Below are 27036 nucleotides of genomic sequence, written 5' to 3' on the forward strand. Positions count from 1 at the left end.
GGAGGGGGAGGGAGGGGAGAGAATTTTAATATTTATTTATTTTAGTTCTCGGCGGACACAACATCTTTGTTTGTATGTGGTGCTGAGGATCGAACCCGGGCCGCACGCATGCCAGGCGAGCGCGCTACCGCTTGAGCCACATCCCCAGCCCTTAACTGGTTATTTATTGATGAGTTCATTAAGGGAGAGAGTAATTGAATAGTACAGTGGGCATGTTCTAGAAATCTCAAGTTGAGTATTTCACATTTTATTTGGAAAAAATCACTAAGGAATGGTTAAGTATAGCAACTATGAAGCCGTGTAATCTTGAGAAGGAACTGTTTTAGTGATCTGGCTCTTTTAATCTATTGGGAATTTTCTTGGGTTTTAAATGTCAGTTGTTTGAATGAGTACTCTGTTGGATTTTGGTGGAGAAAATAGTAGCTTTTCTGATTCTCTTCAATTATTTGGGTTGGAGAAGCTTTTTTTTTAAAATTTTTGCAGTGCTAGGGATCAAACCCAGGACCTGGTGCTTGCTGAATAGACTCTCTACCACTGAGATACACCCCCATCCTTGGAGAAGCTCTTAAATTTTATCCTAAATAAATTTTACATATACATTTATGAACTGATAATAATACTTTATATTTATTTCTAAAAATTGTATAGAGATGACTTTTTAAAACATGACAAAAACACAGAAGCCATTAAAAAAATTAGTGTATTTTTTTTTTAGATGCATGGACCTTTATTTTATTCATTTATTTATATGTGGTGCTGAGAATTGAATCCAGTGTCTCACACATGCTAGGCAAGCGCTCTACCACTGAGTAGAGCCTCAGCCCAAAATTAGTGTATTTTTGCAACACAAAAATTTAGGATTTTTGCTGAGTGCAGTTACCCCTATCTATAGCCTCAGCAACTCAGAAGGCAGAGACAGGAGGATTGCAAGTTCAAGGTGAGCCTCAGTATCTTAGCAAGACCTTGTCTCAAAATAAGAAATAAAAAGGGCTGCAGATGGGGCTGGGGTTGTAGCTCAGCAGTAGATCTCTCACCTAGCACATGCGAGGCCCTGGGTTCGATCCTCAGCACCACATAAAATTAAATAAATAAAATAAAGGCATTGTGTCTAATTACACCTAAAAAATAAATATTTAAAAAAGGGGATCTGATTCAAATGTATGATTTGTCAAGATCATTGTACTATCATGTGTAACTAATTAAAACAAATTAAAAAATTTTTAAAAAAGGGGGGGCTGCAGATGAAGCTCAGTGGTAGAGGCACCCCTGGGTTTAATCTCTATTACCTCAAAAACAAAAAATATATATATATTTTTTTTTAGAATTTTTGCAGAGAAAAAAATAGTATACATTAAATTAAAAGAAAAACTGAAAGAAATATTTGTAATACATATGAGAGCACAGGGCAAATTTATATATATATATATATATATATATACACACACACACACACACACACACACACACACGTATATGTGTAGTTATTCAATTAATAAGACTAGTAAATCCAACATAAAATGGGTAAAAACATGATATGAAGATTCATTTGAAAAAAATATAAGTGACATCAACAGTTAAATAAAATATGTCATCACTTAAATTTAGTAAATTGCTAATTAGCACTATAGTGAAGAACCATTTGTCATCTATCAGATTTTCAGAAATCAAAAAGTTTGATGCTTTCTATTGGAAAAGGAAAACTCGTAGTCATTTAATTGAATATTTTGGGAAGGCAAGTTGGCAATATCTATCAAAATGTGAAATAAATATATCTTAGACTTCCCAGTTTTAAGATATTAATCCCATGGTACATTTGCACAAGTAAAAAAAACAGCTTATCTACATTGTTTGTTTATTCTATTTTTAGTTTTTATTTTTGGGGGCAGTACCAGGGATTGAACTTAGGGATATTGGACTACTGAGCCACATCCCCAGCCCTATTTTGCATTTTATTTAGAGACAGGGTCTCACTGAGTTGCTTAATGCCTTGCTTTTGCTAAGGCTGTCTTTGAACTTGTGATCCTCCTGCCTCAGCCTCACAATTGCACCAGAAAAATAATAACTTTTAATAGTCCACTAATAGAGGATCATTAACAAATTATCTACATCCATGTAGTGGAATACTCAGAAGCTGTTAAATGAGGAAGTTTTACCAGTATGTGCTATACATATTTTCCATATGTTATCCTATGGGAATGGAAGCTAAAAATGATTTCTTCTAAAGTACAGAAGTAGATATTTGGGGGTATAGGCGTAGAAATCAGGTCAGCTTTTTACTCTTGATCCTTGATCTGTTGCCAATTTATTTCTCTATTCTTATTTCTTTTTTAAATCATGGAATAGAATTGACTTCTTTATGCAATGTCTGTATTGCTGTTACTTTGGAGAACTGGTATCCAATATGTTCAGAGGGGTATGTTTTCAAGTATTAAGGTGAATTCCCCTCACCTCAAAGTTTGGTCCTGGATATCCAGTTCACTGCCAAATAAACATGGCAGTTATTTCATGGCAAAGGATGCATTTTTAAATTAAAAAAAAAAAGCTTTATTACTTACAATTCACGTACTAGAGAATTCATCTCCTTTTTTTTTTTCTTTCTTTCTTTCTTTTCTTTTTTTTTTGTTTTTTGGTGGTGCTGGGGATTGAACCCAGGGCCTTGTGTATGCAAAGCAAGCCCTCTACCAACTGAGCTATATTCCCAGCCCTAGAGAATTCATCACTTTAAATGATATAATTTTGTGAGTTTTAGTCTACTCAAGGTTGTACAAACATCACTACTATCTAATTTCAAAACATTTGCATCCCTTCCAAAAGAAATCCTATCCTGGGGCTGGGATTGTTGCTCAGCGGTAGAGCACTCACCTAGCATGTGCGAGGCCCTGAGTTCGATCCTCAGCACCACATAAAAATAAATAAATAAAATAAAGGCATTATGTCCAACTGCACCTAAAAAAAAAATAAAGAAATTCTATCCTATTAGAAGTCATTTCTCATCCCCTGCTCTGTACATGTCCTGGCAACCACTAATGTAGTTTCTGTTTCTGAAGATTTTCCAATTCTGGACACTTGATAAAGATGAAATAATACAATATGTGGCCTTTTGTGACTGACTTTTTATATGTAGCTTAATGTTTTCAAATTTATCCATGTTGTAATATATATCATTACTTTGTTCTTTTTACGGCTGAATAATATTCCATTGTGTAGGTATACCACATTTTGTTTATCCATTGATGGATTGTTTCTACGTTTTGATTATTCTGAATAATGCTGCTGTGGACATTCATGTACAAGTTTTTATCTAATTGTATATTTTCATTTCTCTTGGTTGCATACCTAGTAATGAAATTGCTAAGTCATATGTTAACTGTGTTTTAACATTTTGAGGGACTACTCATCTGTTTCCCAAAGTGGCTATACCATTTTTGCAATCCCACCAGCAATGTATGAGAGTTCCAAATTTTTTCTTCCTTGTCCACATTGTTATTTTCTATATTGTTTCTTTTGTCCATCCTACTGACTATGATACAGTATCTTGTGATTTTGATTTGTATTTCCCTAATGATTGGTGTTGACCATCTTTTCATTTGATTATTGACTGTTTGTCTCATCTTAGGAGAAAAGTCTATTCAAATCTCTTACCCATTTTTTTCATTTTTAAAAATTTTAACTTGTTATATATAACAGCAGAATATATTACAATTCATAATTCACCTATAGAGCATAATTTTTCATATCTCTCTACACAAAATAGAGTCACACCATTTGTGTCTTCATACATGTACTTAGGGTAATGATGTCCATCTCATTCCATCGTCTTTCCTAACCCCCATGTCTCCTCCCTTTTCCCCCTTTGCCCTATCTAGAGTTCATCTAATCCTCCATTGCCCGCCACCCCACCACCACATTATGAATCAGCATCCTTAAATCAGAGAAAGCATTCGGCATTTGGTTTTTTGGGGATTGGCTGACTTCACTTAGTATTTTATTCTCCAGTCTATCCATTTACCTGCAAATGCCATGATTTTATTCTCTTTTAATGCTGAATAATATTCCTGTGTGTGTGTGTGTGTGTGTGTGTGTATCACATTTTCTTTATCCATTTATCTACTGAAGGGCATCTAGGTTGGTTCCACAGTTTAGCTATTATGAATTGTGCTGCTATAAACATTGGTGTGGCTGTGTCCCTGTAGTATGCTGTTCTCTTACCCATTTTTTAAATTTGTTGTCTTTGGTTTTTAAAAGATACAAGTAAGATTTTTAAAAAATATTGGTAGAATACATGTAACATGAAATTGATCTTTACCATTTTTTAAGTGTTAAGGTGGTATTAAGTACATTGATGTTGTTGTGCAACTGATATCCAGAATATTTGTTATCTTGCAAAATGAAAACTCTGTGCCCACTCAAAAACGATTCCTCATTTTACCATTCTCCCTATTTTCTTCGTCCCCCAGCCTCTGGCAACCACCATTCTATTTTTTGTCTTAATGAATTTGATTACTCTTGGTACTCACATAATTGCTTATATAAGTGAAATCATACAGTACCCGTCTTTTTAAAATATTTTTTTATTTGTCAATGTATCTTTATTTTATTTATTGGTATGCAGTGCTGAGAATCGAACCCAGTGCCTCACACATGCTAGGCAAGTGCTCTGCCACTGAGCCCCAGCCCCAGCCCCTCATCTTTTTATGACTGGCTTATTTCACTTGTATAATATCTTTAAGGTCCGTCCATGTCATAGCTGGGTCATAATATCTTCCTAAAAAGGATACATTTGTAATCATGCACAGTTTGAATAACCTGTGACTTTTAATAAGCAAAACGTATTTATGTGTGTATATAGTCACATACTGCATCTGAATTTATGTCTGTATATGTTCATATGCAAATAGTAAGCAAACAGTGTCCTTTGGTGTTTGCTAAACCAGAATGGTAGTAGGATATGATAGTATTATTTGTATTGTATAGACAAGCAGTAGTGATCTTTCTTTTTCTTTTTTTTAAACCAGTGCTGGGGATCAAGCTGAGGGCCTGTACATGCTAGGCATATGCTCTGCTAGGAGCTTCACCTCTGGCCATATACTGCTGTGATTTTGTATTATTTATTCCATAAGTCTTAGAGTTATTAAAAGCAGAAAGTGAGGAATCAAAGAGAAATGAATCTGCATATAATGAACCTTAAAGTCACAGGCTTGGAAGTAACTGTAGTCCCTGTGATACTTTCCAAAGTCCTAGTTTAAAAAAAAAAGTGATGTGCATGGTAGGCAGGATATTGAAAGCAACATGTTAAGATGTTAAAACAGCATCCTGGTAGCAGTAAGTTCACTGAGCATCAAATTTGGGGCCCTAAATACCATTGCTCAGTAAAAGACTAGAGCTGCTTGGAGAAGTGACTGACACCAGTGAGTGAGGATGTACTCAAATGGTAATACATTGATGTTAAAAGGCATAGAAGCAGGAGAGCCTCCAAGAGACCAAATTTAAAACCCTTGAGAATCAAAAAGAATATTGAAGATAACAGGCATAATAACAGTGAAAAATGCAAGACAAAGAAAAAACCAAAAGCTGTTTTTACAGATAAATGCCAGTTAATATATGTGGAAGGAATAAGGGAATTTTACAAATGATTATTTTGTAATCATCAGTGTAATAATTGAATTAGGCAGAGATCATCAAAGAATCTGAAATCATTAAGAGGAAGACTGTTGGGAACAAAAATATTCAAGTATTATCAAATTACTACTCCACATATTATTTATTAATTACAAAGAGAAAAATATTCTGTGAAAATAATGTGATCCGTAAGTCACATTTACTCAGTGGTTGAGCCTTACATGTCTAGTAGTGAGATGGCCCAACATCATGCTCTTTCTCATGTGTTACAGTGGGAGGCTCACACGAGAGCTATGTAATGGTGATGTTAGAAGTCTTTGATCTGAATCTAACACTCAGGAAATAGACCCATCTCCAATGTGGGGTGTTATATGAAGGGACAACTGAACAGGACTCCTTTAAGGAGTGAATGTTCTGAAGAATTAGTGAAGTGGTGGCAGGTGGTGGAGAGTTGAGGGGAGAGTGTTCTGCATTGACCAATTCAGTGTATGAACCTTCAATAGATTGGGGAAAGATGTCTAAAGAACATGTGAGAGATGATTAAGAAAATTTTTGTGGTGAGTATGTTGGATAATACTGTTTTGCTTTTGGTACTGGGGATTGAAACCAGGGGCACTTTACCACTGATTTACATCCCCAGCACTTTTTATTATTATTTTTTCAGATAGGGTCTCTCTAAGTTGCTGAGGCTAGCCTCAAACTCATGATCCTCCTGCCTTAGCATCCCAAGTCTCTGGGATTATAGGCAAGAGCATGATCAAGGCCTTGGCATTTTAAATTTGAATGGAACTTGTAATAGTAATTTAGCACACTCCCTGTTAAAAAGAAACAAGGGTGGGGCTGTGGCTCATTGGTAGAGCACTTGCCTGGCATGTGTGAGGCACTGGTTTGATTCTTAGCACTGCATATAAATAAATAAAATAAAGATAGGTCAACAACTAAAATATATATACATATACACATATATATGTAATTTATATATAATATATATGTATATAATATATATGTAAATTATATATATAAACAAAATCCTGCACAAGCATAGTACTGAAAAAAAGAAGAGGAAAAAATTCCAGAGTTTCTTTTGAAGTTTTATTGGGTCAGTACTGCCTATAGAATCTTGTACCTTAAGTCTCTTCTGTTTCTTTGATTTCTAGATTCAAGAAAGCTAGTTTATAGGAGTTATTTTGGTTTTTGATTTATTGTATTTTCTTATACAGTACTTACTATCTTATTAAATAGAAATTGTTTAAGCTTTCAGGGGCACTGAAATAACATTACTTCAATCCTAAATACTTTAGTATAAATATCAAGGATTTTAATAACACACTCCACAATGCTATTTTACCTAGTAATGTTTCTTATTATTATACCCAGTCCAGGTTTATACGTTGCCATGTGTTTAAAAATTTTTGGGTTGGNCCCCATCTAAAAATTAAACTTAAAGGGGGTTAGGGTTGTGGCTCAGAGGTAGAGCACTCGCCTAGCATGTGTGAGGCCCTGGGTTCAATCCTAAGAATCACATAAAAATAAAATAAATATATTAAATTTTTTTTTTTTTTTACAATTAATTTGCTCAAATCAGCATCTAAACAGAATCTATACATTGCATATTTTTGGTCTTGTTTTGGTCTTTTTAGTCTCTTCTAATATTTAAAAAAAAATTTTTTTGTAGTTGTAGATGGACCCCATACCTTTATCTTGTTTATTTTTAAGTGGTGCTAAGGATTGAACCTAGTGCCTCACACGCACCAGTCAAGCAGCCCGCCCCTGAGCCATAGCGACAGCCTCTAGTCTTTTTAAATTTTAATAGACCCCTTTTTATTTTAAATACCATTTATTTATTAACAAAGCTAGTTTTTCTATCCTATAGAATTTCCCATACTGTGAACCCTGTTGTTTCCTTGTGGTGTTTATGGTGTTTAGTTACTTTAAAAAACATTTTTTTTTTAAATTCACTTCTTAAATGGTCTTTTCTGTTGCATCCCATCAAGAGGTCCATAATATCTGATCATCCATTGTTTTTTTTTTGTAATGGAGATTGAACCCAGGGGCACTTATATCCCACCCCTTTTTAATTTAATTTAGAGACAGGATCTTGCTAGGTTGTTTAGGACCTTGTTAAGTTGCTGAGGCTGGCTTTGAACTTGTGATCCTCCTGCCTCAGCCTGCCGAGCACTGGGATTACAGGTGTGTGCCACTGTGCCCGGCTCCGATCATCTACTTTTAATGATTGGAATAAGTAGTCTTTAAATTTTTTTGTATTGTTGTTTGAAGTGTACAAATCTTAAGCACATCTTGATGAATGCTGACATGTGTATACCACCCAGTTCAAGATATAGGACAGTAGTGCCTCAGAAAGTTCCCTGTGTCCCTTTCTAGTCAGCACTCAACCCCAAAGTAACCAGTATTCTGGCTTTTATCATCTAAAATAGTTGTGTAGAATGGTGAATTCTATTCTATCCTTTATTTCGACATTGCCTATTTTTTGATAATTTTTTTTTTAAGAATTTGACTATATTTTAGACTTAGAAATATGGGACTAGCATGTTACTGAACATCTTTCATCTGTTTCAAATGTTACTTTACTTCATTTGCTTTATCATTTGTTTTTTTTCTATGTGCCCTCCATATTTATATATGTATGCATACATATGTATATACATGTGTGTATACACATTTCCCCTTTTTCTGAATTCTCTGAGAGTAAATAATAAGCATAATGCTACTTACCTTTAAAAATAAGGATGTTCTTTATATATTCACAGTACATTTATCAAAATCTGGATTTTAACATTGATGTGATACTGTTAGCCAATTTACAGACTTTATTTAGATTTTATCTATTATTCAGATAATATACCTTAAAGGAAAAGAAAATTGCAGATTATGAGTTTAATTCGATTGTTTGGTCTTTTTAATTTTCTTTAAAACAACACTGAGGAGCAGTTCATCCATCTTGTTTTTATGGCTTTGAAAATTTTTATGAATACATGCCAGTTATTTTACTATTGTATCCCTCAACTTGGGTTTCTGTGTTTTCTCATAATTCAATATGGATGAGTTATGCATTTTCTCTTGGCATATCCTGGTAGTGATATATCTTAGCAGAGCCATGAGATGTCAATATGTCCTTTTTCTGGTGATGTTAACTCTGATTTAGTGTCAACCAGGTTCCTCCACTGAAAGTTTTTTTTCAGGCTGGACGGGATCTAACTCAGTGACAGAGAACTTGCCTAGCATGTACAAGGCTGTGGTTTAGATCCCCAGTCTTGTAAAAATGGGGGGAAAAAGGGGGGGGGGGAGAAAATAAAAACAAACCTTTTTTTCTGAACCCAATTGTCAAGCTACTTTTTTTTCCTTTTATAATTTATAGGTGAACACTTTGAGACTGTCTTATGCTAATTCACTAGTTTTAGCATCCATTTACAATTTTTTGCTTAGATCAGTTACTACTGAGATGGTTGCCCAAAGACTTGTTTTCTAAGTTCATCATTTATTCTGTATTTGTTACTTGGAAATAGTTTCTCCTGGTCCTTATTTATACACACACACACATACCACATACATACAAGTATGCATTTATTTATTACTAAGGACTATGAATATATATGTGGATGTATATTTTTATCAAACAAGTTTGGTAGTCAAGATATTTGTTCCAACTGGATTTAATCATTTTAAACTGTGAAGACACCAGGCATTTAAGGTTGGATTTTGAAATATCATTATTTTCAATTTTATTCTGGAAAAGTTCTAAAATGTAAGTGTATAAAGACAGTAGGGTAGGGAAGTCTTTATTTCTTGGTTTGGTCCAAGGAATAACCAATATCATTTGGTTTATTGTGTGTGTGTGTGTGTAAAACATAAATATATCTTCCAACCCTTCTATTTTACTTCTAGGAATTTAACATATAGATAGATATACTTTGTAAGAGTTTTATAAAAATTATTATATTGTTTTCTTATACCTAGAAAAATTTATCTCATCTGAAAATAGATTGGAACTAACATATATTTTTCTTCGTGAGTGTTGTTATAATACTTAAACAGCTGTTTAAGTATTGATGTGAATGGCCTTTCAAAATGTACAGAATGAGGGGCTGAGGCTGTAGCTCAGTGGCAGAGCACTTGCCTAGCATGTGTAAGGCACTGGGTTTGATCCTTAGCATGACACACAAGAAAATGAAACACTTAAAATAAAAGCACGCTGTTTCATCTACAACTACCAAAAATTTTTTTTAAAAAAGGTAATGAATGAAAATGAATATGTATTTGTCTGTATATTCATAGAGTGAATAGTTTTCAAAGGAATCACAAGAAACTGATAACATTGGCTGCCTTTAGGGAGTAAAATGTTACTTGGGAATGGGATGGGGATTTTTTTTCCCTTGTAATTCCTTTTTTTATCTTTCGACTTTGTATTTTAATTAAATTATTAAATTTTAAAAATTCATACAATGAGTATCTAAAATTACTGAAATGTAATAATTCTAATCTGAGTTTTCTTATATAGAAATTTCTTATGTAGAAATAAGTATATATAAGTATGTTTTCATTATGTTAATTTAAGATAATGGTAGAAAGACTGATTTAAAAAAATGGCAACTTTATATACCATGGTATATAAGAGTCTTGAAAACATTATTTGGTTTGTTTTTTCTTGGCAGCATGCATATGCACTAGAACTTCTATTTGATCAATTACATGAAGGAGCTAAAGCTCTTGATGTAGGATCTGGAAGTGGAATCCTTACTGCATGTTTTGCACGTATGGTAAGAACTTTATTTTTCATTCTGATCCTAACAGAAGTATATTATCTGATTATATTTTTTTCACCAGTGAATTGATTTCTTTGCCTTTTGTTCCATTAACATAGCATCTGGAATATGTATCTCTTAGGATTTTTGTTTTTGTTGTTGTTCTTATAAGTAACAGAACATTTAACCAAACTGGCAGAACTGAAAGGAAATTTACTTTGGTTATATAATGGAAAAGTTGAGGGGTATATCTGGCTTCTTGTGTGGGTAGATTTAAAAGAAGACCAGATGTAACTGACAATGGGTTTCTCTCTGGTTCTTGCTTTGCCTTTGTTTCCTCCATATGTTAGCTTCATTATCAGATAGTACCCCTAGTGACCCCAAAACGGCAGCTGAGAGCTCCCAAACTACATTTTTCCAAGTTCACATCTGGCAGAAAGGAGTAAAGTCAATTCAGTTTTCAGATACTCCTACAGGTTTATTAGAAATGAAGGTAGAGCTTCTTTTACAATAGGAAAAAAGTGCCTTGTTTATGGTACTTCAGCTTTAAGTGTTTTTTTGTTTTGTTTTGTTTTAATTAGTTATACATGACAGTAGAATGCATTTATGCACTTTGATATACATAGATGGGATATAATTTTTCATTTTTCTGAGTGAATCATATTGGTCATGATATGCAGAATCATATCATGACTATGATATGCAGAATCATATTGGTCATGCAGTCACATATTCACATAAAGTAATAATGTCTGTTTCATTCTGTCTTTCCTATCCCCATATCCCCTCCTCTTCTCTTCCATCACTTCCCTCTACCTAATTTAATGTTGTACTTCAGCTTTTATTACCATATTTTTTTCTGGTAAATGCCTGTACACAGTGTAAGTTGTGGTTCCTTTAAAGCACCATAAAGATTCATCAGTGCTTAGATAATCAAATCAGATTGGTTATATGAAATCTTGTGGCCAGTGACTAGGTAGAAGATTTGGGTCTTGTTGAAATGAGGATTTATGGATCTGTCTTGAACTAGATTCCTAGATTCCGTGTAACTTGCCATAAGTTTATAATCATCAGATCCACTAGAATTTGAGCTCCAGGGAGATGGGAATTTTGTCTGAATTTTTTTTTCATTGGTGTATCCTAAGCATCTAGAATAGTACTTGGCACATAATGAGATCTTGTATATTTTTCAGATGTTGTTTTGTGGAGTCGTGTTCTTGCTATGAGATATTAGAGATTTTTGTTCAAAAGGTTAGAAATAGCACTTAATTAGTGACGTGTTATCTATACTTGTCATGTTAATGGTTTTAAAGGAATATTCGTTTTTTAAATATTTTTATTACTTGTTAATGGACCTAAAAATTTATATGTGATGCTAAGAATTGAACCCAGTGCCTCACACATGCTAGGCAAGTGCTCTATCACTGAGCTACAAACCCAGCCCCAGAAATATTAATTTTTTAAAATATTTATTTTTTAGTTGTAGTTGGACACAATACCTGTATTTCAAGTATTTATTTTTATGAAGTGCTAAGAATCCAACCCAGGGTCTCACACATGCGAGGTGAACGCTGTACCACTGAGCCACAACCCAGTCCCAGGAATATTCATTTTAAAAGTTTAAATTTGAATACCTTCTTTTAAAATGATATCAATGTTTTTTACACATGCTAAATAGTATTTTAAGTGCTTTTCCTGTATTATTTTTCTAATCCTCATATCCTTTATAGGATAGATACCCCTTTCTTTCTCATAGTCAAGGAACCTGATTCATAGAATGAGAGGTTTATTTGCTAAAGTTATGTAGTTTTAAGTGGTGAAATGTAGACAGGAACCCAGGTTCCTATCTGACTTCACAGGCTTTATTCAGTTAAATGTTTTTACAGGTAACATTGATACTCAAGTCCTTTTCATATTTTTATGTGTTTTATACTTTCCACTAAGAGCAGTAGAATCAGGTGCAGGAATCCCTTCTCACAAAATTTCTATATAAATTTTAATATTTAAAGTTATACTTTTAGGCTAATTTAAGTAAAAATTATTATAGTACCATTAAATATTGGTAGTTAAATCTTACTTCAAAATTCTGGATTTAAAAATTAGAAATCCAGCCAGGCACAGTGGCACACGCCTGTAATCCCAGCAGCTTGGGAGGCTGAGGCAGGAAGATTACTTTCAAAGCCAGCCTCAGCAATTTATCGAGGCCCTAAGCAACTTAGTGAGACCCTGACTCTAATAAAACATAAAAAAGGTGTGGGGATGTGGCTCAGTGGTTAAGAGCCCCTGGTTTAATCCCTGGTACCAAAAAGAAGAAAAAAAGAAAAATTTAAATTTTCCAGTATTATCAGCTTTTGTAATTTATTCCAGCTTCTTTATTGATTAAATATAATTTCTCAGTGAGGCTTATAGTTGAGAAAGTTGATGTGACGAATAATTTATAATAAACTGAATGGTGAATAATCTAATTGGAGGATTAGTTCATTTTTTATTTCTCATTGCAGGTTATGACTTTAAGGAAACATTTCAGTGATACTTTAGAAATACAAATGTTACCCAATGAGCTATTGAATTATTTTCTCTTTTCTAGGTTGGATGTAATGGAAAAGTCATAGGAATTGATCACATTAAAGAGCTAGTAGATGAATCAATAAATAATGTCAGAAAAGATGATCCAACACTTTTGACTTCAGGGAGAGTACAACTGGTTGGTGGGTATCAGAAAAGTTTTTAATTTCTTTTCCAGAGGATTTTTTTAAAAATACTTTTTTTAGTTGTACATGGACACAATGTATTTATTTATTTTAGGTGGTGCTGAATATCAAATCCAGTGACTCACACGTGCTAGGCAACTGCTCTACCACCAAGCCACAACCCCAACCCAATATATTCACATTTCTTAAACTAACAAAACAATTACTTTTTGGAGATTTTTATTTTTTATTTATAAGTCTTTTTCCTTTTTAAATTTTTTTTTAAACCAGGGATTGAACCCAGGGGCACTTAGCTCCTGAACCATGTCCCCAGCCCTTGTTTGGGAGAGAGGGGCGGGAAACCGGGGATTGAACTCAGGGGCACTTGACCACTAAGCCACATCCACAGCCCTATTTTGTATTTTATTTAGAGACAAGGTCTTGCTAAGTTGCTTAGGACCTCCCTAAGTTGCTGAGACTGGCTTTGAAATTGAGGTCCTCCTGCCTCAGCCTACCTAGCCGCTGGGATTACAGGTGTGTGCTGCCGCACCCAGCCTGATTTACAAATTTTCTAAAGACTAGCCCTTTGTTGGTTTATGCATATCATAATTCCCCCCCCCCCATCATGATGTGCCTTTTCATCTTATTGGTCCCCTTTTAATAAATAAAAATTCTTAATTTTTATTTATTAAAAGAGGACCAAGAAGATGAAGGTAGTAAGACTTACCAGTGTTTCCGGTGCTTTCTGTCCTTAAGGCTATCTGAAATCATGAAGATAAATCCTTCTATTATTATTTATTATTTTAGCTCTTCCTGTTTGGGTCTTTGATCTTCCTGACATTGATTTTTGTGTATTTGTGAGGGTAGGGATCCAATTGTATTATTTTTTCATATCAACTATTGCAGTTTCATTTATTCAAAAATTTATGATTCCCCCATTTAAACCTCCTATACTGTAATTCTTTATGCTAGGTTTGATGTAAACAGATTTTTGATGCACAACTTGTTTCTTTTTCAGTGGGAGATGGAAGAATGGGATATGCTGCAGAAGCCCCTTACGATGCAATTCATGTTGGAGCTGCAGCCCCAGTTGTGCCACAGGCAGTGAGTTGGGATTTTTTTTTTTTCCTATTTGTATGTTTTATTCAACTAGAACTCTGAAAGTTTTATATAGAAATGGCTTCTAGATGATGCTCAAAATATGCCGAAACTTTCATTTTGTGCATTTTGTTTACAATTAGATGAAATTCTTTTTATTTTCCTCTTCATGTGTAAATAGTGGTATACATGACATGAAAATTACTAAACTATAGCATATGGATATCTTATCTGAAGCAGTGTTTAATCAAGGAAAAAACTAGGACAAAAGTAGACTGGGAAAATCCCTCAGGATTCATGACATGATAATCAGTTTGGTGTTTTCTTAAATACCAGACTAGCAAGATTATGTTTGGCACAGAGGAGATACCAGAAGATACTCGTCATACATTATATCCTCAAAAAACATTCTAGAAATATATTTAATAGAGAAGTGAATCCTATGATAGCATAGCATATATATATGTATGTACATAATATGTATATACAGACACATATACATGATAGAAAAGAAGAATCTTGGGTTAGATTTACTGAAATACCAGGTTTCTATTACACATAAGTTTTATGTAATTCTTGGTTGGATAACCAGGGTCGAAAAGTTTTATCCACTCTCAATCTAGAAAGGGTTGTTTTGTTTTTTCATGTGTATTTATTTTATTGAATCTAGGAGAACTTTACCACTGAGCCACATCCAGCCCTTTTTTTCTTTCTTTTTCTTGGTGTGGTGCTGGGGATTGAACCCAGGGTCTTATACATGTTTAGCAAGCGCTCTACGAACAGCTATATTCCCAACCCCTTTTTTCTTTTAATACAGGGTTTCAATAAAGCTGGCTTCAAACTTACCATCCATGTGCTTCAGCCTCCTGAGTCAGTGAGATTTACAGGCATATGCCACTGCACTTGTCTCATGTTTAGATTAGTTAGAAGATGAAAATTGGGGCCAGGGATGTAGCTTAGTATAGTAGAGTCCTTGCATAGCCTGTGCTCTGGTTCCATACCCCACCCCCCCCCCCCCCAAAAAAATGGTGAACACTGGGGGATTTATTCTGGTCATTGATTTACTGCTTACTGACTGAATGACTTTAGGAAAATCACTTAATCTTTCTGGGTATTATCTGTTTAAAAAAATTACTAAACCAGTGATTTTAACACATTTTAATTGAACTATTAATATATATAGAAATTATACGTTATAAATGAACAGTGCAAGAATTTTAACATGAACACATGAAAAGTTTTTAACTATTCTTTTAATATATTGGCAGCCTCCAGTGAAGAGTTAAAATCTCAAATAGAATTATGTGTAAATGAACAGGATGGGTATAATACTCATCTTTCACATTAAGACCCTGAAATGATCTTGAAGGACAGTTCTAGATTTAGCTCAATGTGAATTTAATTGTTGTAGCACTTTAAGTAGTATAGGAATCTGTAGACATCTGATTAAACTTAAGAGATGTGCTAAAGGGGCTTTCCAGTTTTAAGTGAGCAGAGTAAAATGTTTATGCTTCCCCTGAAATACCACCTAAAAAAACTAGGAAAACAAACAGAAGCACAAATTCCATACTCTTTTGAACAGAAGATCATACCTGCAATGTGGACTCCTTACTGTCTGTGATAGATGGAGTTATAGCTGACTCAGAAAGGTAGAGAAAGCAGAAACCAAGCAGATTACAGAGAAGACTATCAATGCAGAAGCAGTTTGCTCTGCACAGTACTGAAAAGGTTTAGGAATTGGAGCCATTGGGACGTTGGATATCAGAGGAAGCGTAAGTCTGAAACGAAGGTTTGCAGGGCTGGGGTTGTGGCTCAGCGGTATAGTACTCGCCTGTTGCGTATGAGGCCCTGGGTTCGATCCTTAGCACCACATAAAAATAAATAAAATAAAGGTATTGTGTCCAACTACAACTAAAAAATAAATATTAAAAAAAAGAAGGTTTGCTGCTGAAAACTCTTGAGAAACAGCTCCCAGCCCTAAGTAAGAAATTTCACCAAAACAGAAAAAACATAATTCTATAATCTGAAAAGATCTACTGAATGCCTCGCTAATGAATTTTTAAAATAAGAAAGAAGAACCACAATATCATCACAGATTTCAGAATTTTCAGGATAAAAAGAAGATTCTAAAAGTTTCCAGAAAAACAAAACCAGATACCTACTAAGGATTGGCAAGCAGAAAGACTTCAGACTGCAAAATAACAGTGTTAGAATCAACATGTCAGAGAAGCAAACCATCATATTTGGAGCTAAAAGTGATTTCCAACCGTGACTTCTCTTTGAACCCATTATCACCAAATGAATAGAATAAAAAATGGCTTTAGACTTGGAAAGCTCAATCTGTCTCACATTTTATGCACTATTTCACAAAATGCTTCTGGAGGAAGTGCTTTAATAATTTCATCAAAAGATGGGAAATGATAGAAGAGAGAGACAGTAGGGAAAACCAAAGAGAGAAAGCCATAGGATCTGGGAAGTAGAGTATCTTGGTCAGAGGTAATAGGAGTTCCCAGGATTATTGTACAGGCAAGTCCCAATAGATCTAGACCTTTCTACAGACAAGACCAAAAAAGGCACCTCTTAGAAGTGAAATTTTCATCAAGAAGCTGTTGAAGAATAGAAAGATTTAGAGACAGTTACAAATTAAGTAAATGAAAAAGAAAAGACTTCAATTTTAGTTAGAGGGAAAATAAAACTATTATATAAGAAAGGAAGCAATCACTGGGTACCTCATGGCTCAGGAAGAAACTGTATGTACACATAACTCAAAATGGCTTTAAAGAAAATTATGATTGGTTAAATTGGAGGAAGGAAGTAGACTGTATATTAAATCTCAATCCTTATCTAGCATGTATTTTGAAATATAAAGGTAAATACCAGAAGACCAAACTAAAAGGATTTAAAATGACTGGATTTAGGGAATAAGACTGGGTCTGGCGAGAAGCCATCTGCTGTTTTTACTGTAAGTTTTAAAATTTAGTATTTCTTTGATAAACTTAAAATGAAAAAATTGAAATAGACTTTTGTCAACCAAAGTTTAATTGAGGGCACCCTTCCCTGGGGTAATTCTATCTAAAGTCAGTCTTCTTTATTGTTTTTGAATAATGGTGGTATGTAAGGCTATAGTCAAATGGCAACATATGATTTAAATATTTTCCGCCTAGAGGGGCTTTTCAGTTCTTCCTTGATAGAGATGTCCTCATTCTAATGCATTCTAGCTCTACCTTCCCTCATAACGGTGCCAGTAATCCTAAATTCAGTCGTGTCACTGCAGCTTCCTTATCTTTGCTGCAATGATGCCCTAGATTCTACAATAATAGGACAGGATTTCTTGCTGATTTTTCTACACTTAACACCCCTTTCCAACTCACAAAGATCTGAAACAGGCATACAGTCAGAATTTTCGGCTTTGTCCTTGGCCTTCTCAAGAGGCTAGCTCTATTAGGTGGTTCAGTTCAGACATGTTGAGCACTGCAGTTGTACCAGGTGCTGTTAGGTGCTGGGCCAGAGGCACAGTCCCTATCCTCAAGGAACTTGTAGTTTAGTAGGGGAGGCTGAGAGGTAAATGAGTGAGTTGAGTCGTGGTAAAACACTCCAAGTATGTATAATTATCCCCTCTGTATCTGCCAGTTCTGCATTCTCAGATTCAGCCAACCATGGAGAAAAGAGAAAATATTTGGGGAAAATAATGTAAACTGCTAAAAATCAAAACTTGAGTTTGCTGTATCCCAAGTACTATTCTGAATCCAAGCAAATGAAGTGGTATGTGGGCCTTGGGTTAGGTATTATAAGTAATTTAGAGATGATTTAATGTATATGGGAGAAGCTGAGCATGGTGGCACACACCTGCAGTCGCAGCTACTTGAGAGGCTAAGTCAGGCCAGCGTGGGCAACAAAACCATGTCTCAAAGAAAATATTTTAAAAGTGAGATAAAATATAAGAGAGGTTGTGCATCGGTTATATGCAAATACTGTGCCATTTTATATAAGGGACTTGAGTAATGTGGTTTGAGATGTTCTGAAACTAATCCCGAAGAATGCATGCTAAACAAAGCCCACTTCTGCTTTCTGCACACTGAACATTGCTTATAGTGATGTCAAATTATTGTTAACATAAACTCAAGTGCTTATGTTTTTTTTTTTTTTCTTTTAGCTAATAGACCAGTTAAAGCCTGGTGGAAGATTGATATTGCCAGTTGGTCCTGCAGGTGGAAATCAAATGTTGGAGCAGTATGACAAGCTACAAGATGGCAGTGTCAAAATGAAACCTCTTATGGGAGTGATATATGTGCCTTTAACAGATAAAGAGAAGCAGTGGTCCAGGTGGAAGTGATTTTCTCTTCTGCTCTTACTTCTTCCACACATGCAAGGTGAAAGGGTGTGGATTTTAAGACATTAGAGTACAGAAGCAGTTTTTTTGATTGCCACCTTCATGCTACTCCATTAAAACATCAAAAAATCATTACGTTAAACATGTGAAAAAGTTTGCATGGTCTGCCCTTCTTTTGGTTTACCTCATATCTTTGGGAAGCGATGGGTGAGACTTGATTGGCACATGGTGTTTCTTCTTTCTTTTAATTTTTTTAAGAGATGTTCAACCCCAGCTCAGTACTTTCTAAGGATATTTTATTCATTATCTGCCACTCTGTTTCTATATGTGTAGATCATTTTTATAGCTGCTGCGTGGGCATGGAAACAGAGGCTTTGGTCTGGAAAAAGAGGACCATCATTTCCTGTCTCATTCACTCTGTTGCATTGTTGCAAAAAGCAAGAAGGAGAAAAATACAGTTATCTCAGTTTTTGAAAGTGTCAGAATTCCAGAGAGGACATTCTAAGTTTTGGCTTGATTTCCTTCTTTCATTCAATTCATAGATGTATGAGAGCCTGTGTCTGTTTCATATCCAGCCATCATTTCAGATTCACCATTGAGTGAAGTTTTCACTGTTCTGTATACTAGACCAGCCAATTTTTAAGCTATTCTGGCTATATTCCTGGGGAGGGGAAGGATTCTATAGAAGCTGTTCAGTAAATGCCCAAGTCTCACAAACCCACCCAGAGGCCAGCCCCATACAGGGTAACAGTCTTCATGGCATGTGTGAAGTTCATTGTGAAGATAATGCCTGCTTTTGTTCAGTGGTGTTTTTTGGTTTTGTTTGGTTTTGGCATTATTGGGGATTAAACCCAGGACCTCTTGCATGCTAGGCAAACACTCTACCACTGATCCATACTGCCAGCCCCTTTTAAATTTTATTTTTGAGACAGGATTTACTGAGTTGCCTGGCTGGCCTTGAACTTTGTAGCTGGGCTACAGACATGCCCCCACAGTAGCTGGCCCTGCTTTTAATTTATGTTACAGCAAAATCTGAATATTCTGTTTGAGGCCAAAACTTTTCCTTCTCTTCGCCTTTCTTCCCTCCCTCCTCCCTTTGGTGAGAGGGAATGCGACTAGTACATGGGAGTGCCATTAACTGAATGCTTGAAGTTGAACTCCAGCTTATAAGGAAGGCTTTACATTTTCCTTGTCTTAGAATCTATTTTCAGTTGACAAAAATATTCTGTTTTTAAGATAACTGTTTTCTTAGTAAGTAAATGATAATTTAAGCTTGGTAGACCTCGATTTGTTTTCTATAAAGAAAGCCATTTTTTTGTAAAAAATATGTGTGTTAATTGTAAAAATGATAATGAATCTAACTCAGTTGTTAAAATAGTGTTTTAACTAAATTCAACTTGGCCTTTTCCTAGATATCTCACTAAAAATTATATTTTATCCTCTCCTTTTATAGCTTAGCTGCTTCCTTTGAATTCTGTCCTGGAGTATTGCTATTTCTTAGAAAAATCATTTTAAAAACTACCAGTCTTTTTGGTTAGCATCGGATATAGTTATTAACAGCTAATAACAACGTGCCTTCACTTTGCTTCTAGTATGCTTAAAAAATTATATAATTGTATAAACATTACCATTGTTTATAAAAGGGACAACTATTTTACTGAAATAACTGAAATTTGATATCAAGTAAAAGCTCAGATTTATAAATTTAAAATGTTTCAATTTATAAAGTATTGAACACATCTGACCTAAAATATAATGAGGAATGAATTATAAAAAGGCATTTTATTTTTATAACCAGAGGTTGATTTACCATGAAGCTAATGTAGTTGAAGCTCCTGGGCCCTCGCTTGTTAAGGTCCTTCCTGGCCCTGGCCCTAATTCTATATATGTATTTTTTTAAATACATTTATTTATTTATTTATTTTAAAAAACTGCATGTTTTAATTTGGGAAATGAGAAAGTGTTCACAAGCAACCCAGAACAGGTGCTAGCAAGTTCATTCCCATCAGTCTCACTTGTGGCAGAAGTTCAGGATCTGCAGAATCACTTTGTCCAGTACCTCCTGAGATGCTCTTTCAACTGAGGAATGGTAGGCAGTAGTTACTGGCACTCATGACAATGAAGGGGCAGTTTCAAGAGCTCAGACATCCCATCTCAAACAGTCACTCTTGATTTATTTTTAAATGATGCTGCTGAGAATTGAATCCAGTGCCTCATATGCTAGGCAAGTGCTCAGCCGCTGAGCTACAGCCCCAGCCCCTATGTATACACTGTTTTCTTTTTTCTTCATAAAGAGGTTTCCCTCCCCTCCCTTCCCCACCCACTCCCCTCCTTTTCCCTTATGTAGTCTCCCTGTGTTGTCCAGTCTTGCCTCAAATTCAGTTTCCTTCTGCCTCACCCTCCCAAATAACTGGGATTACAGATGTATGCCACTGTACTTGACTAAGGACTGACTTCTTTTTTTTTCCCCCAGGTAACATATATGTATTTCAATGGCAGATTTTTATATGTCAGTGCTAAGGACATTCTGAATAACATTCATGAATGTTATTCATTCATGTTTCCCACTATGGAAGGCACTGAGTTCCAGGACTCTTTCATTCTAACATTGAAGCTTATAGAGCTTATAGTCATATAATCCAAACCAAGACCATGACCAACAGGCAGTTACAGTGTATGGTAGGAAGACTCAGCAGGGAGTAACTGAAGTGTTTAAACCAGGCAGTGAAATTATCTGAGTTATATTCCAGAAAAACAAGTCTGGCTGTTACGTAGAAGGTAAATTGGAAAGGGACAAAACTAGTCGGAAACAGATGTTCATAGCAATTCAGGGGTGAAATGAGATGGCCTGAATCAAGGTAATGGTAGTAAGGATAAAAAGAAGTGAATTGATAGCTACAATATCAACACTATTTTCTAAATGCCCATCTCACATTTGAAAATTGTTACAAAGTTTTTTGGTCAGCTTCTTGCCAGGCTATATGATTTCTGTTGTTTGCTCAGGTTTAATTAATAATTCATCATAGTGTCTTTCTGACACATCACCGGCGTGTCCTCCTCCTTTTTCTAGCTTTCCAGGGCTAGTTGCAGTGCTTGGATGATAGTGAGACCCAATTTTTGCCAAGGAAATATGACAAACTGTATTTTAAAAATAAATTGTACACCTGTAATCCGGTGGCTTGAGAGGCTGAGGCAGAAGGATCACAAGTTCAAAGCCAGCCTCAGCAACTTAGCAAGGGCCTAAGCAACTTAGCAAGTATGTAGGAATCAATATTTTGTTCCTCTCCTGGTAAATGTTTTATTTAATTTTTGTTTTTAATAGTCCCAGAGTCAATGCAATAAGTCCATCTCTGATTTATGAAACTGAGGAATGTGTCAAAGTTATCCTTCTGTACTCATTTTATTTATTGATGTCTTCTTAAAGTGCCACACATATATGAAAAAGATGTTGTGATGAATTGTGCTTTTTTGTTTTGTTTGGTGCTGGGAACGGAAACCAGGACCTTACGAATGCTAGGCAAGCACACTGTCACTGAGCTGCAGCCCCATCCCTGAACTGCACATTTCTTAAGATCGAGAGTATAAGTCCTAGAATATATATAGTCCTTTTTTATTTCTCCACATATCCTATAGCATTATGACATTTAAAAAATGTTTCTCATAATAATTTCATACAAAGTTTATATTACCTTAGAAAATTCATTAAATTATTAGGAAACATTCCTAGATTTTGATTGTTATTTCCTGATAGTACACCTTTTTATTTGTTCTTAATAAAGAATAAGACTAGCCTGGCATAGTGGCGCATGCCTGTAATCCCATTGGCTTGGAAGGCTGAGACAGGAAGATCATGGGTTCAAAGCTAGCCTCAGCAATAGCAAGGCACTGAGCAGCTTAGTGAGACTCTATCTCTAAATAAAATACAATATAGGGCTGGGGATGTGGCTCGGTGGTTGAGTGTCCCTGATTTCAATCCCCAGTATCCCCTCAAAAAAAATTTTTTTTAAAAGAATATGACTAGATGTTTAGGGTGAAGTAATTTAAACCTAATGTAATAAATTTATACAGTTATTAATATATTTAGCACATATTTGGTTAACTCTTTTTTTCTTTTCTTTCTTTTTTTTTTTGAGATGGTAGTCACACTGTTGACAAGGCTGGTAGGCTGGTAATGTACTCCAGGCTTTTAGTGATCATCCTGCCTCAGCCTCTTGACAGTTGGTAATATAGGCATATACTGCCACACACAGCTCAGTACTTTTTTTTTTTTACTGTAAATGACCCATGCATATAAGTCAAATTTCCATAAATAAATTTATGGCTATGCAGAATTTTGAACCTTGAGCTGTTTTTTTGTTTGTTTGTTTGTTTGGTGCTGGGGATCGAATCCAGGGCCTTGTGCATGCAAGGCAAGTTCTCTACCAGCTGAGCTATATCCCCAGTCCATTAGGAAAAATTTAATAGCTTAACATTGCATGGATTTTGGAGTATTGGGATATGACAAGGTTGTACATGCTCTGGCAACAAATTTTTTGGCTTTTCCTGGTACCCTAAATTTTAAAATTTGGTTCTATAAATCTAATTTCCTTTCCTTTATTAAAGAATTTTTTTAAATAAAGAAAATTATTTGGAAACATACTAAGTTATTGCTGGGACCTTAGAATTTATTTATATTATCTTTAATGTCTGTAACAGGTAAATAAAATACAAATTATTTTTTAAAATATAGTATGCTGGGGCTAGGGTTGGGGCTCAGCAGTAGAGTGCTCGCCTAGCACGTGCGAGGCCCTGGGTTTGATCCTCAGCACCATATAAAATAAATAAATAAATAAATAAAATAAAGGTTTTTGTGTCCAACTTCAACTAAAAAAAACCCCAAAAAACATATAGTATGTTGTTGAATGGGAGTGTAGTCAGTGGTAGAGCACTTGTCTAGCATGTATGTGGCTTGGGTTCAATACCCAGCACTGAAAAAAAAATCATATTTTATAAAGCACAGTTAATTTATTTTAGTTGGTTAACAGAACAGTTTACAAGTGAACTTTTTGTAGACTAACTATTTTAATGTTAGTATGAATCTTAAGTAAAAGCTGTTTTATGAGAATTATAAGCTGTTATTAGGACATGTTATAAGAGAGACAGAATTAATATATCATTTAAAAGATAATCCAATACTGGTCAGGCCCCGTGGCACATGCCTGCAATCCTAGCAACTTGGGTGGCTGAGACAAGAAGAAATTCTTAAAAGTTGAGGTCAATCACAGCAAATTAGCAAGACCCTGTCTCAAAAATAAAAAGGGCTCTGATGTGGTTCAGAGGTTAAGCGCCCTTGGGTTCAGTCCCCACCCCCGCCCTAAATAAATAAGAAAAATAAAGGCAGCTTATGGGAGTAGTTATTTTTAAGATATTTTCTTGTACTATTTATAAAATTTAGTTTAAAAACCAAATAGACCATTTAACCTATGAAATATAAACTGTTCAACTTCCCTTCAAATTCATTTTAGCAACTTTTTCAAAACTAAACTTCTGAATGTCCAGAGTCACTGACCATTTATTTCCATTTTTCCACTTGTACCTTCTGATCCCTCTTCATTTGTTATACATGTATATGTAAGGGTTTTTTTCCCTGAATCATTTGAGATGTAATTGCAAAGAGAATGTTTCTTTACCCCTAAAGTACTTGAGTGTTTAACATTGTTTTTGTCACTCAGATTACCCTCAGATATGAGGGTTTCAGGCTTTTCTTGATGTTTTATTTTTTTACTTTGAATAATTTTATTGAGGTAGAATTTATATACCATTCAATTTATTTTAGACTGCATTTTTATTCCTTCCTTCCTCTCACTGGCAGTTGCTGGCACAGTGCTCCACCTGGCTGAGTGAATGGCTTCTTTTGGAGCTGATAAAGCTGCCTTATGAAGTCAGCTGACTATATATATATACTATACTATACCTACAGATGATGCACTTTCTCCCAGAGAGTTTGGGTTGATATTGACCCACTCTGGAATCGCTAACAGACATTCTAAGCAAAAGACCACACTTTTGTCCACTTTTGTGAATGTAACAATAAAAAAATTCTGAATAATCAAAAAATTGTTATTTTATGACAAATAGCATTTGCAAAATGATCCTAGATCTAGAAGTCGTAATTTTTCTGAATTTTTTATCTTGAAGGAAGAAATCTATCTTTAGAAGTAAAGATAAAGAACTCAGGCTCTTTAGGCTTTGTACTCATTTTGGAGTAGCATGAAAGATGTTTGAAATGACTGACTTCCATTTTTGCTTTGACATGGGCATGTTTGTGCTTTTATTTCTTTTACTACATTGCTTGGGGATCGGTGCATTTTTGCTGACTTGAGTGTTGTATCTAAACTATTAGAAAGTCAAATTTTATAGTATGTGACTTGTACTTAACCATTTTTGTTCTCTTTTCTCCCCCTAGGGATGAGCTGTAAAGCAACATCAGCTTGACCAGTCTATAATATTGCAGTGGATCGCTCATCTCAGTCCTTAAAGCTTTTTGAAAACCAATAGCATCACAGCTTGTTTTGGACTTTGTTACACTGTTATTTTCAGCATGAAATTTGTGGTTTTGTAGGGTCTTCTAATTCTTCGAAGAGGCACAGAGCCAAATGGTAGAGGAAGGATACAAAGTATAAATCTGTGTGTTATTACTTTAACATGCCCACGTTTTACTTTAAAATATTAAAAGAAGGGTTTCTGCAAAATGAAACAGTTAGTTTGTGAATTGATTTTGAGGAGTGAATTTTCTTTTCTTGGACACTTAATTCTATTCTGATATTAATTTATGAGATTTCTTTTGTGCATCAGATAACACCACCATTCACAAGTTAAGATTCTTGGTATTTGGATGTCTATTAGAGACTACTAAGAAAATAGAGATGAGCTTTCTTTTTAAAGCTTTTGATGTGGTATCATAGAATAGCATGTTGTAGATACAATCAGCTGCTTTGTTACCTTAAAACTAGGCATTGTAAATACTGAAACTTAAGAAGATGGCAGGTAATGTCCTATCAACACTCAGTTGTTCAGATTGGACATAACTGACATAGTTCCCCCCACCCTTTCTCTCCCTCTCCCCATCTCCCTCTCACTCTCTCTCTCTAAAACCAATAGGAGACTTGTAGTTCAGTATTGTTTTTTCTGTTTCTAGTTTGCTGCTGATAATGTATATGAATCTAACATGCTGTGTAAGCTGTGTGCTGGATTCTGCACAGCTTATGCAGTGCTGCTTTGCCAAATAAAGTTAAAAGCAAAAGAGGCATTGGTGGTGTTTGACTCTAGAAGGGAGAACATTAGGTCTACAAGATCCAGAATGTTGATTAAGACCATGAAGGAAAAATTTCTTCTCTGATTTGTGAAATCTGAATAGGTAAATAGCACCAATTCTTCTGTACATTGTGGAGTGTGACTACATTTCTTTAGGGCAAGAACCACATTGCATTCACCATTTCTCTCTGATGGTCTAACCCAGGGCTCATCTTGCAGTATTTAGAAAATAAATGCCAAATCAGTGATTGGGTGAATGAATTGACTTAATTGTCAGGGAAGAATACAGTGGAGGATAAACGTACTAAAACCCACCTCTCATATATAGATTTATTAATATAGTGCCTATGAAATGTGTTTCTAAGAAAGTGCCGGCTTTTGGGGATCTTGTTTACATGTTGTAGTTTTATAGATTTTATAAGATCTTGGTTTTCTTAGTGTTCTAGAACTTGAGAAACTATTACAAGCTCTAGAATGAGCAGAACCAGAATGTCCAGCAGTGCCCTCCTGTGTGTAAAGTGTGCATACTTTTGCCAAGGAGATCCTGAGTGAGCATGTGACTCAACCTTCCCTACTATTAAAATGTTTATTACTGCTTTAAAAGTGGCTTTTAAAAATTATTCATACATCTTTTCACAAGTGTCTCCTCTTGGCTAAGGCTTTGGACAAGGAATCTAGCATTATTTGATGCCCCAAAATGTAATTTTACCATTGTCTTCAGTTTACTGTTGTCTGTCACTTCTAAGCCCTTGGCTATGGAAACCTTCACGTCCAGGACTCAGTGTTAACGTGAGGTGTTTGCTAGTCTATATCATATCCATTATACCTACATTTTATTCTATATAAATTTCTATGTTAGGTTTTGCGGATAGAAAAAGACCCTTACTATCAAGAAGTCTGCAGTCTAATTGCAGAGACAGTTTATAAGTATGATAAGACAAAACTGCTACCCAGATGGTACAGACCAGTGCATTCAAGTATTGTTCAAGCATCTTGGACTTTGCACTTTTAAGAATTAAAATTTCACAGTGTTGAATAAATAGGATGAATTTTGAGGGAGTATTAACTAAATAGGTAGCCATGGGAATAGTAGATTTTAACTAGGTCTTAGAACTTTTTTCTTTAAGAGAGCTGAATTATATATGTATGTAGTCAACATATAAGAAATGTCTCGTTAATCTTTAGTCATAATTTGGCATTTTATTTTTCCTTAATAGAAATGATATATTGTGGAGGGCAACAATGA

At 35.0% G+C, this 27036-nt stretch overlaps 1 protein-coding gene across 1 annotated transcript in view; it reads left to right on the plus strand.

Moving 5' to 3' along the window:
* Pcmt1 (protein-L-isoaspartate (D-aspartate) O-methyltransferase) overlaps positions 1-25785 on the plus strand; it is a 29688-nt gene extending 3903 nt beyond the window's left edge. The window contains exons 2-8 of the mRNA XM_048799728.1: positions 1654-1671; positions 3208-3221; positions 10290-10394; positions 12967-13087; positions 14088-14173; positions 18321-18537; positions 24943-25785. Of these exons, the coding sequence (XP_048655685.1) occupies positions 1654-1671; positions 3208-3221; positions 10290-10394; positions 12967-13087; positions 14088-14173; positions 18321-18500 (524 nt within the window). The 3' untranslated portion in view covers positions 18501-18537; positions 24943-25785. The remainder of the gene's footprint in view (positions 1-1653; positions 1672-3207; positions 3222-10289; positions 10395-12966; positions 13088-14087; positions 14174-18320; positions 18538-24942) is intronic.
* The last annotated feature ends 1251 nt before the right edge of the window (positions 25786-27036 follow it).

This window comes from Marmota marmota, unplaced genomic scaffold, assembly GCF_001458135.2.
Source record: "Marmota marmota marmota unplaced genomic scaffold, marMar, whole genome shotgun sequence".
NCBI lineage: Eukaryota > Metazoa > Chordata > Mammalia > Rodentia > Sciuridae > Marmota > Marmota marmota.